Here is a 14,451-nt window from a genome sequence, read left to right on the forward strand (position 1 = left end):
TTCTCCCACCTGAATAACGGTGGGTCTCTCCTCTCAGGTGGGACATGTAATGAGGAAGAGAGGTGTCCACTCTGACACGCGACGGGGAGGCGTTAGTGTCGTCACAACTCACCTGAACCGGAGAGCGCAGCCGGAGTGAGGTGTCTCACTCCTACCTGATTTTTATTAACTAACAGCCGACATTGAAACAGGCAGGGAGGAGGTACGCCGCTATTGATTCAGTGATAGCGCTTCATGGCTTCGTGCTGTTTTCCTGACATATTTTAAATGTAAGGTAACTACGACGATTAAAAAAAAAAAAACAAGACTTGATGCGCATAAAGAAGCTACGCTCGGTAAAATGCAAATCTTCGTTCAAACGGGTGCTATGCTAGCCATGCCAAGCTAACACTTAGTTCCGCAAGGGGAAATTCCACTTAGCAAGACGCCTACATCCCCGCTAACTTAGCTACAATGAACTATTCGCCAGTGTCAATTTGCTTGTAAGAAGTTATTTTCAAGTAAGTCTTGGTACCCTAAGTGGGATAATGCCATTAGTTCAGCAGCGTCTTACCACAAAAAATCTGCCACTGAAACAACAATGACATAGATCAGGTCAGCTATTTGAGCAGTGATTACTGATGGGAGGTAAAAGGTTAATTGAACAATCTATCTGAAACTAGCCCCGATTCTTTTGGTGGAAGCCCAAGAGCAGTCCAGAGAAATCTTCAGTTCACAGCCGAAGTATTTCGTGAGGGCTGCCAGTCGACCGGCGCCCGGGGACCAGTTCTTTTTGTCATCATCGGTCAGGTGGTGAACTTCTTGCATGTTTTTAGTGGGGGTATTTTATTGGGGATACCCCAGGTGAGCACGACTAGAACATGCAAACTCCACACAGAAAGGCCCCTTTCCTCGAGCAGCAGGCACTGAAGGCATGGTGGAGGACACGCCACCAGTGCCCACAGCGGGATTCGAACCAGGACCTTCTAGCTGTGAGGCAACAGTGTTACCACCTGTTCCTCTGTTCCAAATGTACCAGTATATGAAGTAGACTTGTGATATTTCACTGTACAAGTGAAGAATTTGACCTCCTGGTGGCGCCAGAAGGGCATTCAGAGAATTACCAAAGTGATTAGGCCTTACTGTCTGGGCAACATTAATATCTGTACTAAACTTCAGGGCAATGCAGCAGTCATTCAGTCTGGACCAAAGTGGTGGACAGAGCAACAGACTCGGGCCACACAACTTGAATGGCTAAAAAGAATAAAATTCTGTCCATAAACTGACACTCTGTGTACCCTGAAAAAGGTGATGACATCACCAGCTTGTGGTTAATGAGGTGATATAAAACGGTGGCTTGGCCTGTTTTTACTTAAAACAAGGAGATATTAGGGGAAAACAAGCACAACCTCTAATTGTCTGTACATTTTATAGCCAACGCAGATGAGAGAATTAATATAGATAACTCAAACAAACGCGATATTAAAAATAATTAAATATAACCGCTTCTAAACACATTAATGCCCAAACTTGCAAGGACAATAAAGTGACACATTTATGATGTTCGCTCACTTATTCAGCATTTTGGGACAGATGCACTCACAGACGGCGGAAAAGAGTAACGTACTCCACTTTACCTACATTACTACTCTCTCACACCTGTCAGCTGACAACACAGGTAGGACATGATACAAAAGCTTGATTGTATTCACGACTTCAGCACGTGAGTACACTACAGCCAGAGAGTGCAGACGGTGCGAGATGTTCACTGGGTCACTTTTCAGTCTCGTGCGCCGAGATCGACACTTTGCTAATGAAGACATAACGGTCATTGGCTTGTAGTTAGCTCAGTAGCATCAGCAGCTAATAGTCGAAGCAGTGGTTTGTGGCGCATTTAACTCAACACAACGGCCAGTTACTGAAAAACAATCAAGTACACATAATGGCAGCTAACTTTGTTAAGGTTTAGTCATTCACATGTTACGACTGCCTAAGCTTGCTATACCAAGCCTACCGAGCTTGCTAGTTAATATTTGGTGAAGTTAGCTCTCCTTAGCTAGAGACAGCTGCCTACAAGAAGTCGTTACCTTCAAATAACATTAACGGAAAGTGAAAACGAGTACCTTCTAGTGGGATAGGAGTGACATGCTAATACTGAGTGGCATATAATTGTTAAGTGGTCAAATACAACCAGAATGTAGCATATTCCACAGTTCGACCTTGGCATTCATCCTTATAGATCAGGTCAGTCTTAGTGACTGTGTCATTACTGAAAGGAGTTAAAATGCTATTTGTGAAATATACCTGTTGTTGGAGACATTTTAGTCAACCTGGAAATTATTTTACAATTCTACTGTTATTACAAAAAACACCCAAACGTTCACCTATCCACTTATAGTGTATTATCTTGACACATACATCATCTTTGGCAAATGCAGCCTTCAGCTGCGTGGGGGAAAACCAAGACGGTGAAGTAGGTGTGCCCGTATCGCTTCACCGATTCTTCCAGGAAGTAGACGTTTTTCGTTTTGAATTCAGTTGTTGTCAAGTGTAACAACAGCGGCTCCAGTCTCGCACTAACGCGTTGATGTTAAACTTTTCCGTGTGGTCGCCATGTCGGATTCTTTGGAGCGGTCCACGAAGATCAACTTGTTACGTGAGCAGGTGGTGAAGAAGCTCTGTGAGGTGTTGGACAAATCCAGCAGTAAAGGATGGCGAAAACTTGGAGAGATTGTCGGCAATGACCGACGGTTCAAAGTCAGGTAGGCTGACATTGATTCAGACTGTAAACTATAAGTCAATCAATAAGAATAACGATTATAATAATAAAAAAATAACCTATATATTTATAACACGTTTCATACAAAAAAAAATGCAGCTCAGAGTGCTTTACAACAAAGTGCTTCACATAAAAAAGACAACGGCCATAAAAAGATCGATTAGAAGATGGAGAATAACACCCATTTGATAATAACAGTAAAAAATAGACAAAAGTAAGGATGAAAGTAAAATAAAGAGAATGCAGAACAAAAGATAGAAAGCAAAACTCAGTGAATAGTAGTAATAAAATACAGATAAAAACAAGGACAAAGCTCCAGCTACTGACAGCTGGAGTCCTTGTATGTGTCAAAACACTTTGCCAGTAAAGATGCCGCTGATATCTGAAACATGACGTGCTGTCAATCTCCAGCTCAGACGACATGGAGATGTGCTCTCTGAAGGTGCTGCAGCTGGAGGGCAGCCCGAGCCGCATGCTGCTGAGGCTGATGGGAGAGCGAGGTTGCACCGCAGGTCACCTGATCGACTACCTCCAAACTCTGGGAAACTCAGAGGCCCTGCAGTGCCTGAAACCATCAGGTACAATCAAGCTGTCCAGGCGAGGATGATCTGTGTTCTCTGTGTTGATTGGATGACAGACTTGTTCACAGTCAGTTGCATTTGTCTATGGAAGCAGGGCTCAGTCAGTTCAGGTTTTTTAAAGGGGAATCACGTGATCATGTGTTTACTCCAAATCTGTGAGCACAGTCGAATTGCATTTAAACACCTTTAGGGAACTAAAATGCCTTTTCAACCAACGTGGATGATTTTGATATCTAACAATACATGTCGGCCTTCCATAGTCTGAATTGAAAGTCGCCTGTATGTTCAGCATTGCAGATCCTCATTCAGCCTCAGTCTGTAGCTCTTATAGCTGGTCACAATCTGCGCCTCAGCTGCCACGCCGTGGGCAAATCTCCAGTACAGTACCAATGGTTCAAGACCAAGGAAGAGGTGAGCTATACTACTTGAAAAAAAATTACATAAACTGTTGTTTAAGTGCCAAGTTAACAGGTCTGGGCTTGAAATCTTCTCCATCGGTATTTCTGTGGTCTCCCGGCTCAGATGCCTAAACACAAAAACAATGGCAAAAATAATGCCTGCACATGTCTCCATGTTGCATCTGCAATACTGCAGCCAAATGAACTTTTTGCATTGAACCTCCTTGTGCAAACGGTCTTTCAGTTTCCCGGGATGTTGACCTGAATTGAACTGCAGTGTACAATGTATATTATAAAATGTAGATTATAATTTGACAAAACGCTTCCCTCTCTCACCCATCATCCTCTCCTGCATTAGAGTAGCCAGGTGTTTGAACGGAGTCGTAACTGCACAACAAAACTGCAGAGTAGTCACATCACAGCCTTCAGATTTGGTGGTTTTTGTCTCTACATATTGGGTCGCTCAAAGTGAACTGGACACTGTCAAATTACTCACTGTTCCCCTTTTCCAACTACATGTCAAACCAGTTTTCTTCAGAGCTGGACATCTGAACTTTAAAAAGGGGCAGTTGCATATACTTTTATATATTTACATAAAACCATATATGCAAGTATACACACTTTCCCTGACTTTAAGTTTGGCTGCTATGCGTTTGTGAAGATAGAATCATTCTCATGCACACAAATTAAACATGGAGTGTTTTCCCCTAAATATTGTCCTTTGCAAATCCTCAGAAGCTGAATTTTGGTGATCATATTGCAACTCTAAAATCCTGCAACACACTGGAATAGACAAACTTAAAGAGCTAGTACATTGAGCAAAGGAGAATGAATTTGAGGTGGGGGTGAATCAGTGAGATTTCAGTCTGCAGACGGGGTTGGGCCCTGTTTCTCCTCTGGCCTGGACTGGTATATATTAGTCAATGTGATTCCCATTTTCACAACCTCAGGTGCCAAACAGCCTCTCTCCAGACCTGGTGATAAGTCCGGTCCATCCGAAGGACGCTGGCTTTTACATCTGCAGGGTCAACTGTGGAGATGCTTTTGAATTCAGCCAGTGGGCTCAGGTGGACGTCCTGGATGTCGCCATGCCTTACGGTAACATTTTACAGGTGTTTAAGTCTCACTTGTGACTGCTGTTTCCAGCTCTGAGTGCCCATGAATCTTTGAAGTGGATGCAGTAGATATTATGCTCATGATGTCTCCTCTCCCCCCACCACCAGGGCTGAGCTACCATTCCTTAGAAGGTCGGCTGAAGTTGGTGATCCAGCCTCAGTCGCAGCGACTAAATATTGGGGAAAACCTGCAGCTGGAGTGTGGAGCCGTGGGGCGGCCGATCCCTCGATACCAGTGGCACAGAAATGGAGTCCCGGTCCCCAACGCCACAAAGAGGAAATTCACGGTGAGGAGATCGTTGTGTGAGAGCTTTTATGATGTTACTCTTCCGAAAATTCTACCTTTTCCTTCTTGTTTGGACACTATTTTCTCTGTTTATAGTCATGTTGTTCAGTTCAGTAATCTTACATTTTGTAGCGAGCAAAGCGCCATGAAAAGTGTCTGCATTTCAGATTCCTCACGCGATGCAGGATCAGCACGGCAGGTATCGCTGCGAGATCAGCAGCAGCACTGAGAGAATGTGGAGCAATGAAGTTGACGTTGTCATAGGTATGCCACACCGCAGTGCATTGTTTCATACTGTAATTGCAGTCTAGTCAAACCAACTGTCTTGTCATTACATTTGAGTGTTTATTTGTTCTGTTCTTGACTGAAAGCACCAAGGATATCTGTGCAGTTTTCAGGGGCAGTGGAGTGCTCAGAAGGTAGAGTTGAAAGGGCTGGTGCATGGTGTGGCAAATGGCAACAGGGTAACAATTAGCGTGCGTCAGCTGCATGAGAATGCTAACCCTTACTGTGTTCAGAAGTCTAAATTGTTCCTTTAACTGCATGTGGGTCATGATCTGGATTGTTGTTGCATAGACACTAAACAGCACAAGGCTCACAGGGTTTGATCGCCAGCTTTCATATGCATGAATTCTTGATTTGACTAATGTCATTAGTATTCTGTATGTATCTTAATGTCAACAAATCCCATGAAAAGACCAAAACCAACTATGGATCGATCCCACAAACATACTCCTGTGGTATTGCTGGTGTGTCAAAGGAAGTACAAGAAACAAGGTTCAGCAAGTCGTATGTGAAGGTACAGACAACAATAAACCAAGACACTCTGTCTTCAGGTGAAATAATATTATTCATTTATTCTTCAAGCATAGGCAACTCTAGTCTCTCTATGCTCAAATAAAAAATGAATGATATTGTGGTTTGGGTGATCTGCACCATTTAATATCAAGCCAGACTTCCTGGAAGTAGTTCATTCCTCTTTGTTATAAACTGTGACACGTTTACCATAAAAAACTAATTATTAAGTCAGCAGGAGTGACATGAACACGGTATCCTGCTTCTAATGAGTATTAATATGTTTAATAATATAGATTTGAGTAACGTTTGCTGAAAACTGGAGTGCCCAGCTGTTTTAGGAAATTGAAAAATAGAATGACTTTTCATTGGATTTGCTGACAATAACGTAAACATGGCCTTAATCTCTAAGTATAATCATAAGCAGGTGATTCCATTGCATGAAAATTAGATCTCTCTTCTTCCTTCACTATCAGGCTTACCTTCCCGAATCATTTTTTTCCTGAATCAATAGAATGTTTCTCTAACACCGACGTAAAAATGTTCATCTTAAGTATTTAAATTAAAGCATTTCTATTTTTGTTCCCTAGATGATGTTTACGCCATCGGAGGTAAGAGTAATCGTAGTAGTAATATTTATACATACGTACATATACACATTACACAGCACTTGCAGTGTGAAACTTTGTTGTGTGTTTACTGTGACACTGTAATTTTAGGTTCCAGTGGTTTTTTCCTGAATAGTATTCCAGAACAGCTATATGGTAAGTGTCTTTCAACACATCTCTTTATGCATGTGTTAGTGAATTATTACAATATGATCAATATCACTCGATAACATGATGCAATACAGACAATAATACTTCAAAAAGTACCTTAGCGTTTAACCACGTCTCTCTGACAGCGTCACCAGCGAAGGAAAATTACCAGATTCACAAAGATTGCGTTCCAGGGATGATGTGTTATGTGACATGAAGCAGCTATTAATGTCATTATGTTTGGTATTGAACCCATTATGATCCACTTCCTTCATGCCCGCACTTCTTTGTAATTAATTAATTTTTTAATTAAATAATTGTGATTTGTAGCACCACTGCCTGATTTCTTGGTGTATCAGTCACAAATGCGACATATAAGGTACAGCGTGTATGTCATAGAAAGTAGGATATAGTAAAAGCAAGGCAAAAAAAAAAAAAAAACACAAAAAAGACAGCTAAAATTAATGAAATTGAATCCACATCAAGCCAAGTGTGTCAGAGAAAATCTAAACAAACAGCATTCTCAAGTAAATCCTCACCAACAAATTTGACATTTGAGTCCTTCAAGAGTCCTCATTAAAATAATTTAATGATTTTTACTTCACATATGTGATTCAGATGTATGAATGTAAGAACAGTTTTTCCCTCCCGTAGTTTAACAGTGTGCTTTTCTCACTCTCTCGTCCCAGCGACCGACAAAGTGGCCCTGCTCATTGGCAATCTGTCTTACCAGAACCACCCGCAGCTCAAAGCTCCCATGGTGGACGTGTACGACCTCACCAACCTCCTGCGGCAGCTCAACTTCCAGGTGGTTTCACTGCTGGACCTCACCGAGTCAGAGATGAGAAATGCTGTGGATGAGTTCCTGTTGCTGCTTCACAAAGGAGTCTATGGTATGCTGAGATTTCACAAACCTGTGGATGGTCAGAAATCCAGAAACAGTCACATCCCAAACATGAATTATAAGAGTAATGTCTTAAGTGACTGACTTTTAGAGTGACTTGGACTGAAGGTTTGATGAAGGAAGGATTGAAACACACACACCTCCCTCTTTAGGTCTGCTGTACTATGCTGGTCATGGATATGAGAACTATGGCAACAGTTTCATGGTGCCAGTGGACGCACCAAACCCGTACCGGTCAGCCAACTGTTTATGCGTGCAGAGCATCCTTAAACTGATGCAGGAGAAGGAGACGGGCCTCAATGTGTTTCTGCTGGACATGTGCAGGAAGAGGTGAGTCCTTGAGTCTGTGGGCCTTTCTTCAGCTGATTACGTTTAACTGTGATTTATCTGATTCTCTTTAAACAAACTAAAATATGATACAATTATACTTACATACTCTTACTCAAGTAGCATTTTCAATGCAGGACTTTTACTTCTAATAGAGTGTTTTTACAGTGTGGTATTAGTACTTTTACTTCATTAAATGATCTGAGTACTTCCTCCACCACTGACTAAAGCTACCGTCGCATGCATGAGGCCTCCAGTGCACCACTGTGATCTTATTGTTATTTACATACGTGTGTGTAATTCCACGACAGGACCCATTAAGGAATTATTTTTTCTCCAGCATAGAGCTGTTAGGGATTTATTGCCTTGGTTTGCATCCCAGAAGTTTCATAGATGTGTCCATTTTCTAGGAATATTCATGACGACAGCACTCCAAACATTGTCCTGAGGGTTACGGCTAACATTGTCTTTGGATATGCTACGTAAGTTTGCAACATAAATTGTAACCAAAACGAAATTTATACACTTTTTCTGTTTTTAAGAATATTCAAATAGTGTTTTTCATTCGGCTTTCCAGGTGTCAAGATGCAGAGGCCTTTGAACTGAGCTCTAGTGGCTTCACCAATGGTGTGTTTGTCAAGTTTTTGAAGAAGCGACTGCTTGACGATGAGAAGATCACCGTGGTGCTGGACAGAGTTGCCGAGGGTGAGAGAGGAACAAAAACACAATTTAATAACGTCACATGTAGCCCTGCAAGAAGTACTAGTCACATCAGAAATGTCCCATTCATCGTAGATGTAAATAATCCCAAAACTTTGATCTTAAAATGAGTTTGTGACTGAGAAGATCATTTGGTTTTGCTGTAATGTGATTGTTTTACAGTTGCTCTGTTACAGGATGTGTTTGAAGTTATTTTTCAGAAGAAGTGTCATAAAGCCAATGAAATGAGGCTTGATTTGCATTGTTGTATCCGAAATTGTATCAGCTTGCTCATATACAGCAGGGTCAATGAGGGAAAATGACTTGAGGTTGCCGTAAGATGCACTTAATATTAAACATTTGACATTACCTCAGGGTCGGTAAGTGAGTTGAACTTAAAATGCTCCTCACAGTGCTCCCTGCCTCCTAGCATTGTTTTGTGGATGCCTTGGCTGGACTCAATATCAGCTCATGTAATGTAATCTGGATATTTTGTGAGGTGTTACGCTCAATCAGGCTGTTGTTGAAATGCTGATGTGTGATCTATTCTTTCTTGTTTCCAGACATGGGTCAGTTTGATGCTACAAAGGGGAAGCAGGCTCTAGAGATTCGCAGTAGTCTGTCAGAGAGGAGAGCGCTGACTGATCCTATTCTGCCCGGCGACAGCGCAGAGCTCGCTCACGCTCACAGTCGCCAGTGGGCAAAGGCTCATGGTGAGATTAAAACACAGACCCTCCACTTTATTTTTAAATGTTTGTTTGTCAGCTGTCATCACTGCGCTGGGAAGCCCTGGTTTGCTTTCTGCAGAACTGCACACTGACTCACTGTGTGATACACACTTGCACACACGTTGCCTTCCTATGACAACCACACTGTCGGTGATTTGGCAGCAGGTTGGTAGAGTGAGAAACAATGATTTTCACCTCTTACTCTTTCATCGGCTAATAAATATTTGCTTATGATATGATATTCCTGGTAGTGGTTCTCAGTGTTTTGGAGCATGAAAACCAGGTGCAGTTCTTGAAACAAATCAGTGTATTATGGCACTTGAAATTATAGTTGCTTTCGTCAACGAAAATTATGACTATATATCGTCGTCAATGAGCCTTTATCACGTGACGAAAACGAGACGCAATGTAAATGCTGGTTATGACAACTATGACTAAATATATAATGCAATATCGTTGATGAATAAAAACAAGACTAAATGTGGTTTACAAAATAAAAACTCTACTAAAATGTCTTGTCAACTAAAACGAAACGAGACGAAATGTTCAAGCGTTATTTCGTCTCGTTTAGTTGCGTTGTTATTATTATTTTGCAGTATTTCTGTTTCTTGTGTCTCAGTTCAGGGGCTGCATCAGGTCGCACTGCGCAGTCGCAGGCGACATCACGGCATTAGTTCCCACTTGCAGCGTTATTTAGAAGATGCAGCTACGGTAGGTTAACGTTAACAACAGACAACCGACACAGAGAACAGGACCGATGGCCGGCCAGCTGGCTTTGGTTGGTAAAATAAATATGTTTTAAACTCAGATCAGAGCGTCTTCGTGTCTGGAATGGATGTATTCTTGAGTCTATAAGGTAACAATAATAATAAGACAACCTTATTTGAATTGTGAAATGGGTTTGACCAAAAGAAAATTTTGGTTTTGTCAATACTACTAGACACTATATGGACTGGGTTAAATAGAATTGCATTACTAAAAAGAGACTACAATTTTCACTGACTAAAACTAGACTAAAATGTCATCAGTTTTTGTTGACTAAAACTAGAGGAAAATAGTCACAGATAATTCTGACTAAAAGACTAAAATGCTCAGACTTTTAGTTGACTGAAACTTGACTAGACTAAAAAGAGTATGAGCGTGACTAAAACTAATAAAAACTAAAATGACAGCTTGACACAAAGACTAGACTAAGACTAAAATTAAAACAGGCCACCAAAAACAACATGTGTGTGTTTTCTGTCTGTTTTTCCAGAGCTTCCTGAGAGCATGTGTCTCAGCTTTGACTGTGGGGCTCAGATAAAGTTGGGCTTCGCTGCAGAGTTCTCCAACGTGCTCGTCATTTACACTCACATCGTTAAGAAGCCCGAGGACATGTCCTTCTGCCAGGCTCACGTCACGGACTTCTCACAGGTCAGTATGTTGTCATGAACACAAAACAGCTGTGTAAATAAAGCAAAGCCACAGAATGCATGTACCTAAAAGTATTTTGACAGTGCTTGTATGCATCGCCACCTGCTTCCTTACCTGACTGCAGGACCTTGACGTGGATCCTAAAGAGATGAACAGAGAGACTCCAGAGGAGACGGGGATCTACTTTCTGTCCAGCAGCCTGCCACAGCATTGTCTTTACACCAGAGTCAGCTCACTGCAGAAGCTCAGGGTAAAACTCAAACTCAACTTTTAGTCCCAGGAACTGCTTTTTAAGGAACTAAAAGGTGTCTGCATTTCAACAATGGTCTTCAGACCCACAAAGATGAGGAAAATTAGCCAGATTTAGTGTGACAGAGAGACTGACATTGCTAGAACCATGCTTCTACTCATTTATGTTTCACTCAACATAGAATATCTATTACTCTGCCTGTGAATATTCTCATTCATCCAGGTCATTGTAAGCTTCGGGGCATTTAATCATTCGCAACTGGACTTTGTCAGTTTGTCTTGGACGACGTTTTGCCTCTCATCCGAGCAGGATGAGAGACTCAGCTGTTTACCTGCACCTCAAGGAGGAAGCACACTCCTTTGAGGATAAAAATGTACATATTCTGGACAGAGAAGACAGATGGTTTGAAAGAGGAGTGAGAGAGGCCATCTTTGTCAAAGTTGAAAAACTCTCTCTGAACAGAGGGGGAGGTCTGAGACGCCACCTATCTCCCAGATACAATGCTGTCCTTTCATCTCTTCCAAAGAGATTCAAAAACTTAGCCTCTGAAAATAAACAACAAAGCCATTCACACATGGCTCAAGGAGCCTCCCAATGACAAGAATGGGACACTAACGAGGCAGACGACTGTCGTTGACACCTAAGGGTTGCACCCTACCCCGCCTTAATGGGGGATCGTTTGCCTCACAATAGAGTGATACCAGCCTTGGTTTTGGCGGTTGGCCTCACTCAGAGGATAAATACTTGAACCTAACACCATTTCATTGGACTAGAGCTGTCCTATCTAGTCTGGTGCGCATGAACTGATGAAGCCTGCTTGGATGAGAGGCGAAACGTCCTCCAAGACAAACTGACAAAGTCCGGTTGCGAATGATTAAATGCCCTGAAAATCTATTACTCTGTTATTGTGTGTCCATCTTTGAGGATATTTGGTTAAATTTAGCTGAAGACAACCAATTCTGGGTCCTGAAAACAAAAAGGAATACAATTGTGTTTCTTAATAATGTCTCTCCTCTGACCCCACATGCAACAGGAGGAGCTGGTCTTCACCGTGTGCCTTCAGGGCACCTTCACCGCCATGGATGACGATCCCGTCCACTGGACCAAAAGCGTCAACATCGGCAAGCCGCTGATCGCTCGACTGGACCTGCACCGGGCCATGAGGCGAAATAGCTGCCTGCAGACATGCATGATGCCCCACAGCCCGTCCCACAGCCCCTGTCACAGCCCCGGGCCTGAACACCGCCTCCACCTCCATCACGGGCTGCACCAAGTCCAGGACTACAGCCGCCTGTCACCACAGAACCACTACCTGGACGTGTATGAGCATCTTCAGGGTGCAGCGGGTGGCTGTGGGGATTCCCACTATGACAACCTCAGCCAGTCTCACTATGAACCTGCATACGACTCAGCTGGTGGGCTGTCAAGCTCACCAGGGAGGCTCAGCATCCCTATAGAGGCCACTGACGACATCACTGAGCTGCAGACTGTGTTCATCAACAGTCTGCAGCTTCAGCAGCAATAAAATGGCTGCTGGATGTCATCAATATTTCTCAGAAGAGAAGCCTTAAATGTCTAGTGTTGTACCTGGAATACTGCTGCTCTTTCTGTTACATGTTGTGACTTCATAATGTTTTTTTTTTTTAGAATTTTAGATTTCATGAGCATTATTTGCCTCACCAAGCTGTACACTGACTTTTGTACTTGACTTGCATTTTTAGAAAAAGGGTAAACTGCCACATTTGCGTGACAAGTTTTGTATGTTTTGTAGAGGCGACAATTTACCAGTGATTCTCTAACTTTTTGCCAAATAGGAAAGCAGAGCTGGAATTGTTTAAAAGTATAAGCTACATGACTTTAAATTAGGGGGGCGGTACGATTAAGATAAGGTTTACATGGCAAGAAAAGCTTTGTAAACATTTGCTCATGGAGGCTAAATTTCTCTCTGCCGTACAGTTACAATACATATCGAAGGCCATCAGCAGACGTTTTATAATACAGTCAGCCAAAGAGAGGAAGTGATGGTTAACAACTTTTACCATGGACAATTGATTAAAAACCTCAACCCACTGAAAATATTTCCACACAGCTATTGTTCTGTTTTTCTATCTTCTGTCTCCTCATGATGGCAGGAGAAGGCTGTTCTATTAGGACTTCTCCTCCACCAGCTTACCTGCCTGCAGTACTCAAAGTCATCCGCTCCTCTTATATCTTTGTTTTGCAGAGGACTTAATTGGTGTCTGCTCATCAGTGAACTGTGAAACTTTCCAAAAGAAAGAAATGACAGACTAAGGGCCAACATAGTCCACTGCACACTTGATGGACATCATTCCTGTAGTGTGAGGTCCTTAAATAAGAGCACAACAAGCCAGACTTTCTTTCATGGCAGTAAGCACAGACATAATGTGCTGCTCCACAGCTCCGCAGTATCTTCATTTCTACATGTGACAGTGTGGCACATGCAGAAATAATCTCCTTACATGAGTCCTGTGCGAGGATTTCCTGCACAGCGACAGAAAGAGAACTAGTTCAACAGCTCAGCCCTTTTCTGCCTCTATGCAGTATTTATGCTCTTCAGGTCAAGATTATTTGTAGAGGAACAGCTCATTAAGGGATAGTGGCAGAGGACAGAGATGAAGAGGAAGTTGTCTGTAAAGACAATGAAATTTAGTAACAAAATGTACAAATGTCGAAAGAATGGAGAACAAATGAGGTACAAGAACAATATGAGCACGCTGAGGTGGGATGTAATGAGAGTGAATATCAGTGGTAAATTTTACATTTCATAGCCTGTACATCCATGATGCAATACATCAGGGTATTTAACTGAATGTTGTTCATGGGGGTTGTTTTGAGGGACCAAAAGAGAGCTACTGTTGAGTTACTCAAGCAGATGTGATGAAAATTGCTCAAGTGACGGTTGAAAAGTGGCTCTTTTGACATCTATCCTGTAATCTTTAGTGCATTATCTAAAATCCGGGTGGGTGGCTGTGGCTCAGGAAGTAGAGTGGTTGTCTGCCAGTCAGGAGGTCGGTGGTTAGATCCCTGGCCTCGGTAGTCCACATGCCAAAGTATTCTTGGGAAAGGTACTGAACCCCAAAATTGCTCCTGATGCTGTGCCATTGGTGTGTGAATTCATATGTACGTCGCCTTGGATAAAAGCGTCTGCCAAATGACTAGTTGTAATTGTAAAATCTACTTAAACAGCTCAAAAGAGCAAAATTGTTTTATAAAGTGAATGTATTAACAGTAGTAGAAGTTTCCACTCATTGCTGTTTTCATGAGAGCAGGCAGATCATGTGACCTTCAGCTGCCAGGTCCTGCACATAACAGGACAGGACAGTTCCACAGTAGCCACATAACAGCACTCAGGTCAGGACGGATGTCATATTTTTATCAAAGCACATGCACAAGACAACATTTTACTTCAAAACACAGG

At 42.3% G+C, this 14,451-nt stretch overlaps 1 protein-coding gene across 2 annotated transcripts; it reads left to right on the top strand.

Annotated features, from left to right (window-relative positions):
* Nucleotides 1-1,634: 1,634 nt before the first annotated feature.
* On the top strand, nucleotides 1,635-13,088 carry malt1 (MALT paracaspase 1). Of its 2 annotated transcripts, XM_070964495.1 has the most exons (17): nucleotides 1,635-2,741; nucleotides 3,170-3,336; nucleotides 3,629-3,750; nucleotides 4,688-4,835; nucleotides 4,961-5,139; nucleotides 5,306-5,402; nucleotides 5,510-5,557; nucleotides 6,524-6,544; nucleotides 6,653-6,697; nucleotides 7,381-7,584; nucleotides 7,748-7,925; nucleotides 8,333-8,404; nucleotides 8,500-8,627; nucleotides 9,185-9,334; nucleotides 10,605-10,762; nucleotides 10,887-11,012; nucleotides 12,046-13,088. In XM_070964495.1, the coding sequence occupies exons 1-17, from the start codon at nucleotides 2,593-2,595 to the stop codon at nucleotides 12,535-12,537; spliced, it is 2,484 nt and encodes an 827-aa protein (XP_070820596.1). In that variant the 5' UTR covers nucleotides 1,635-2,592; the 3' UTR covers nucleotides 12,538-13,088. The 2 variants fall into 2 exon arrangements, with proteins under 2 accessions (XP_070820596.1, XP_070820597.1); XM_070964496.1 differs by lacking the exon at nucleotides 5,510-5,557 and having other exon boundaries at nucleotides 2,494-2,741.
* The last annotated feature ends 1,363 nt before the right edge of the window (nucleotides 13,089-14,451 follow it).

Source organism: Chaetodon trifascialis, chromosome 6, assembly GCF_039877785.1.
Source record: "Chaetodon trifascialis isolate fChaTrf1 chromosome 6, fChaTrf1.hap1, whole genome shotgun sequence".
NCBI classification, from domain to species: Eukaryota; Metazoa; Chordata; class Actinopteri; order Chaetodontiformes; family Chaetodontidae; genus Chaetodon; species Chaetodon trifascialis.

What these genes read in the sequence shown, in the direction of transcription:
- malt1 (XM_070964495.1), top strand. Translation starts at nt 2,593, where the DNA reads ATGTCGGATTCTTTGGAGCGGTCCACGAAGATCAACTTGTTACGTGAG. An exon ending in GCAGTGCCTGAAACCATCAG is followed by an intron (nt 3,337 to 3,628) that starts GTACAATCAAGC and finishes CTGTATGTTCAG; the next exon opens with CATTGCAGATCCTCATTCAG. An exon ending in TATTCCAGAACAGCTATATG is followed by an intron (nt 6,698 to 7,380) that starts GTAAGTGTCTTT and finishes CTCTCGTCCCAG; the next exon opens with CGACCGACAAAGTGGCCCTG.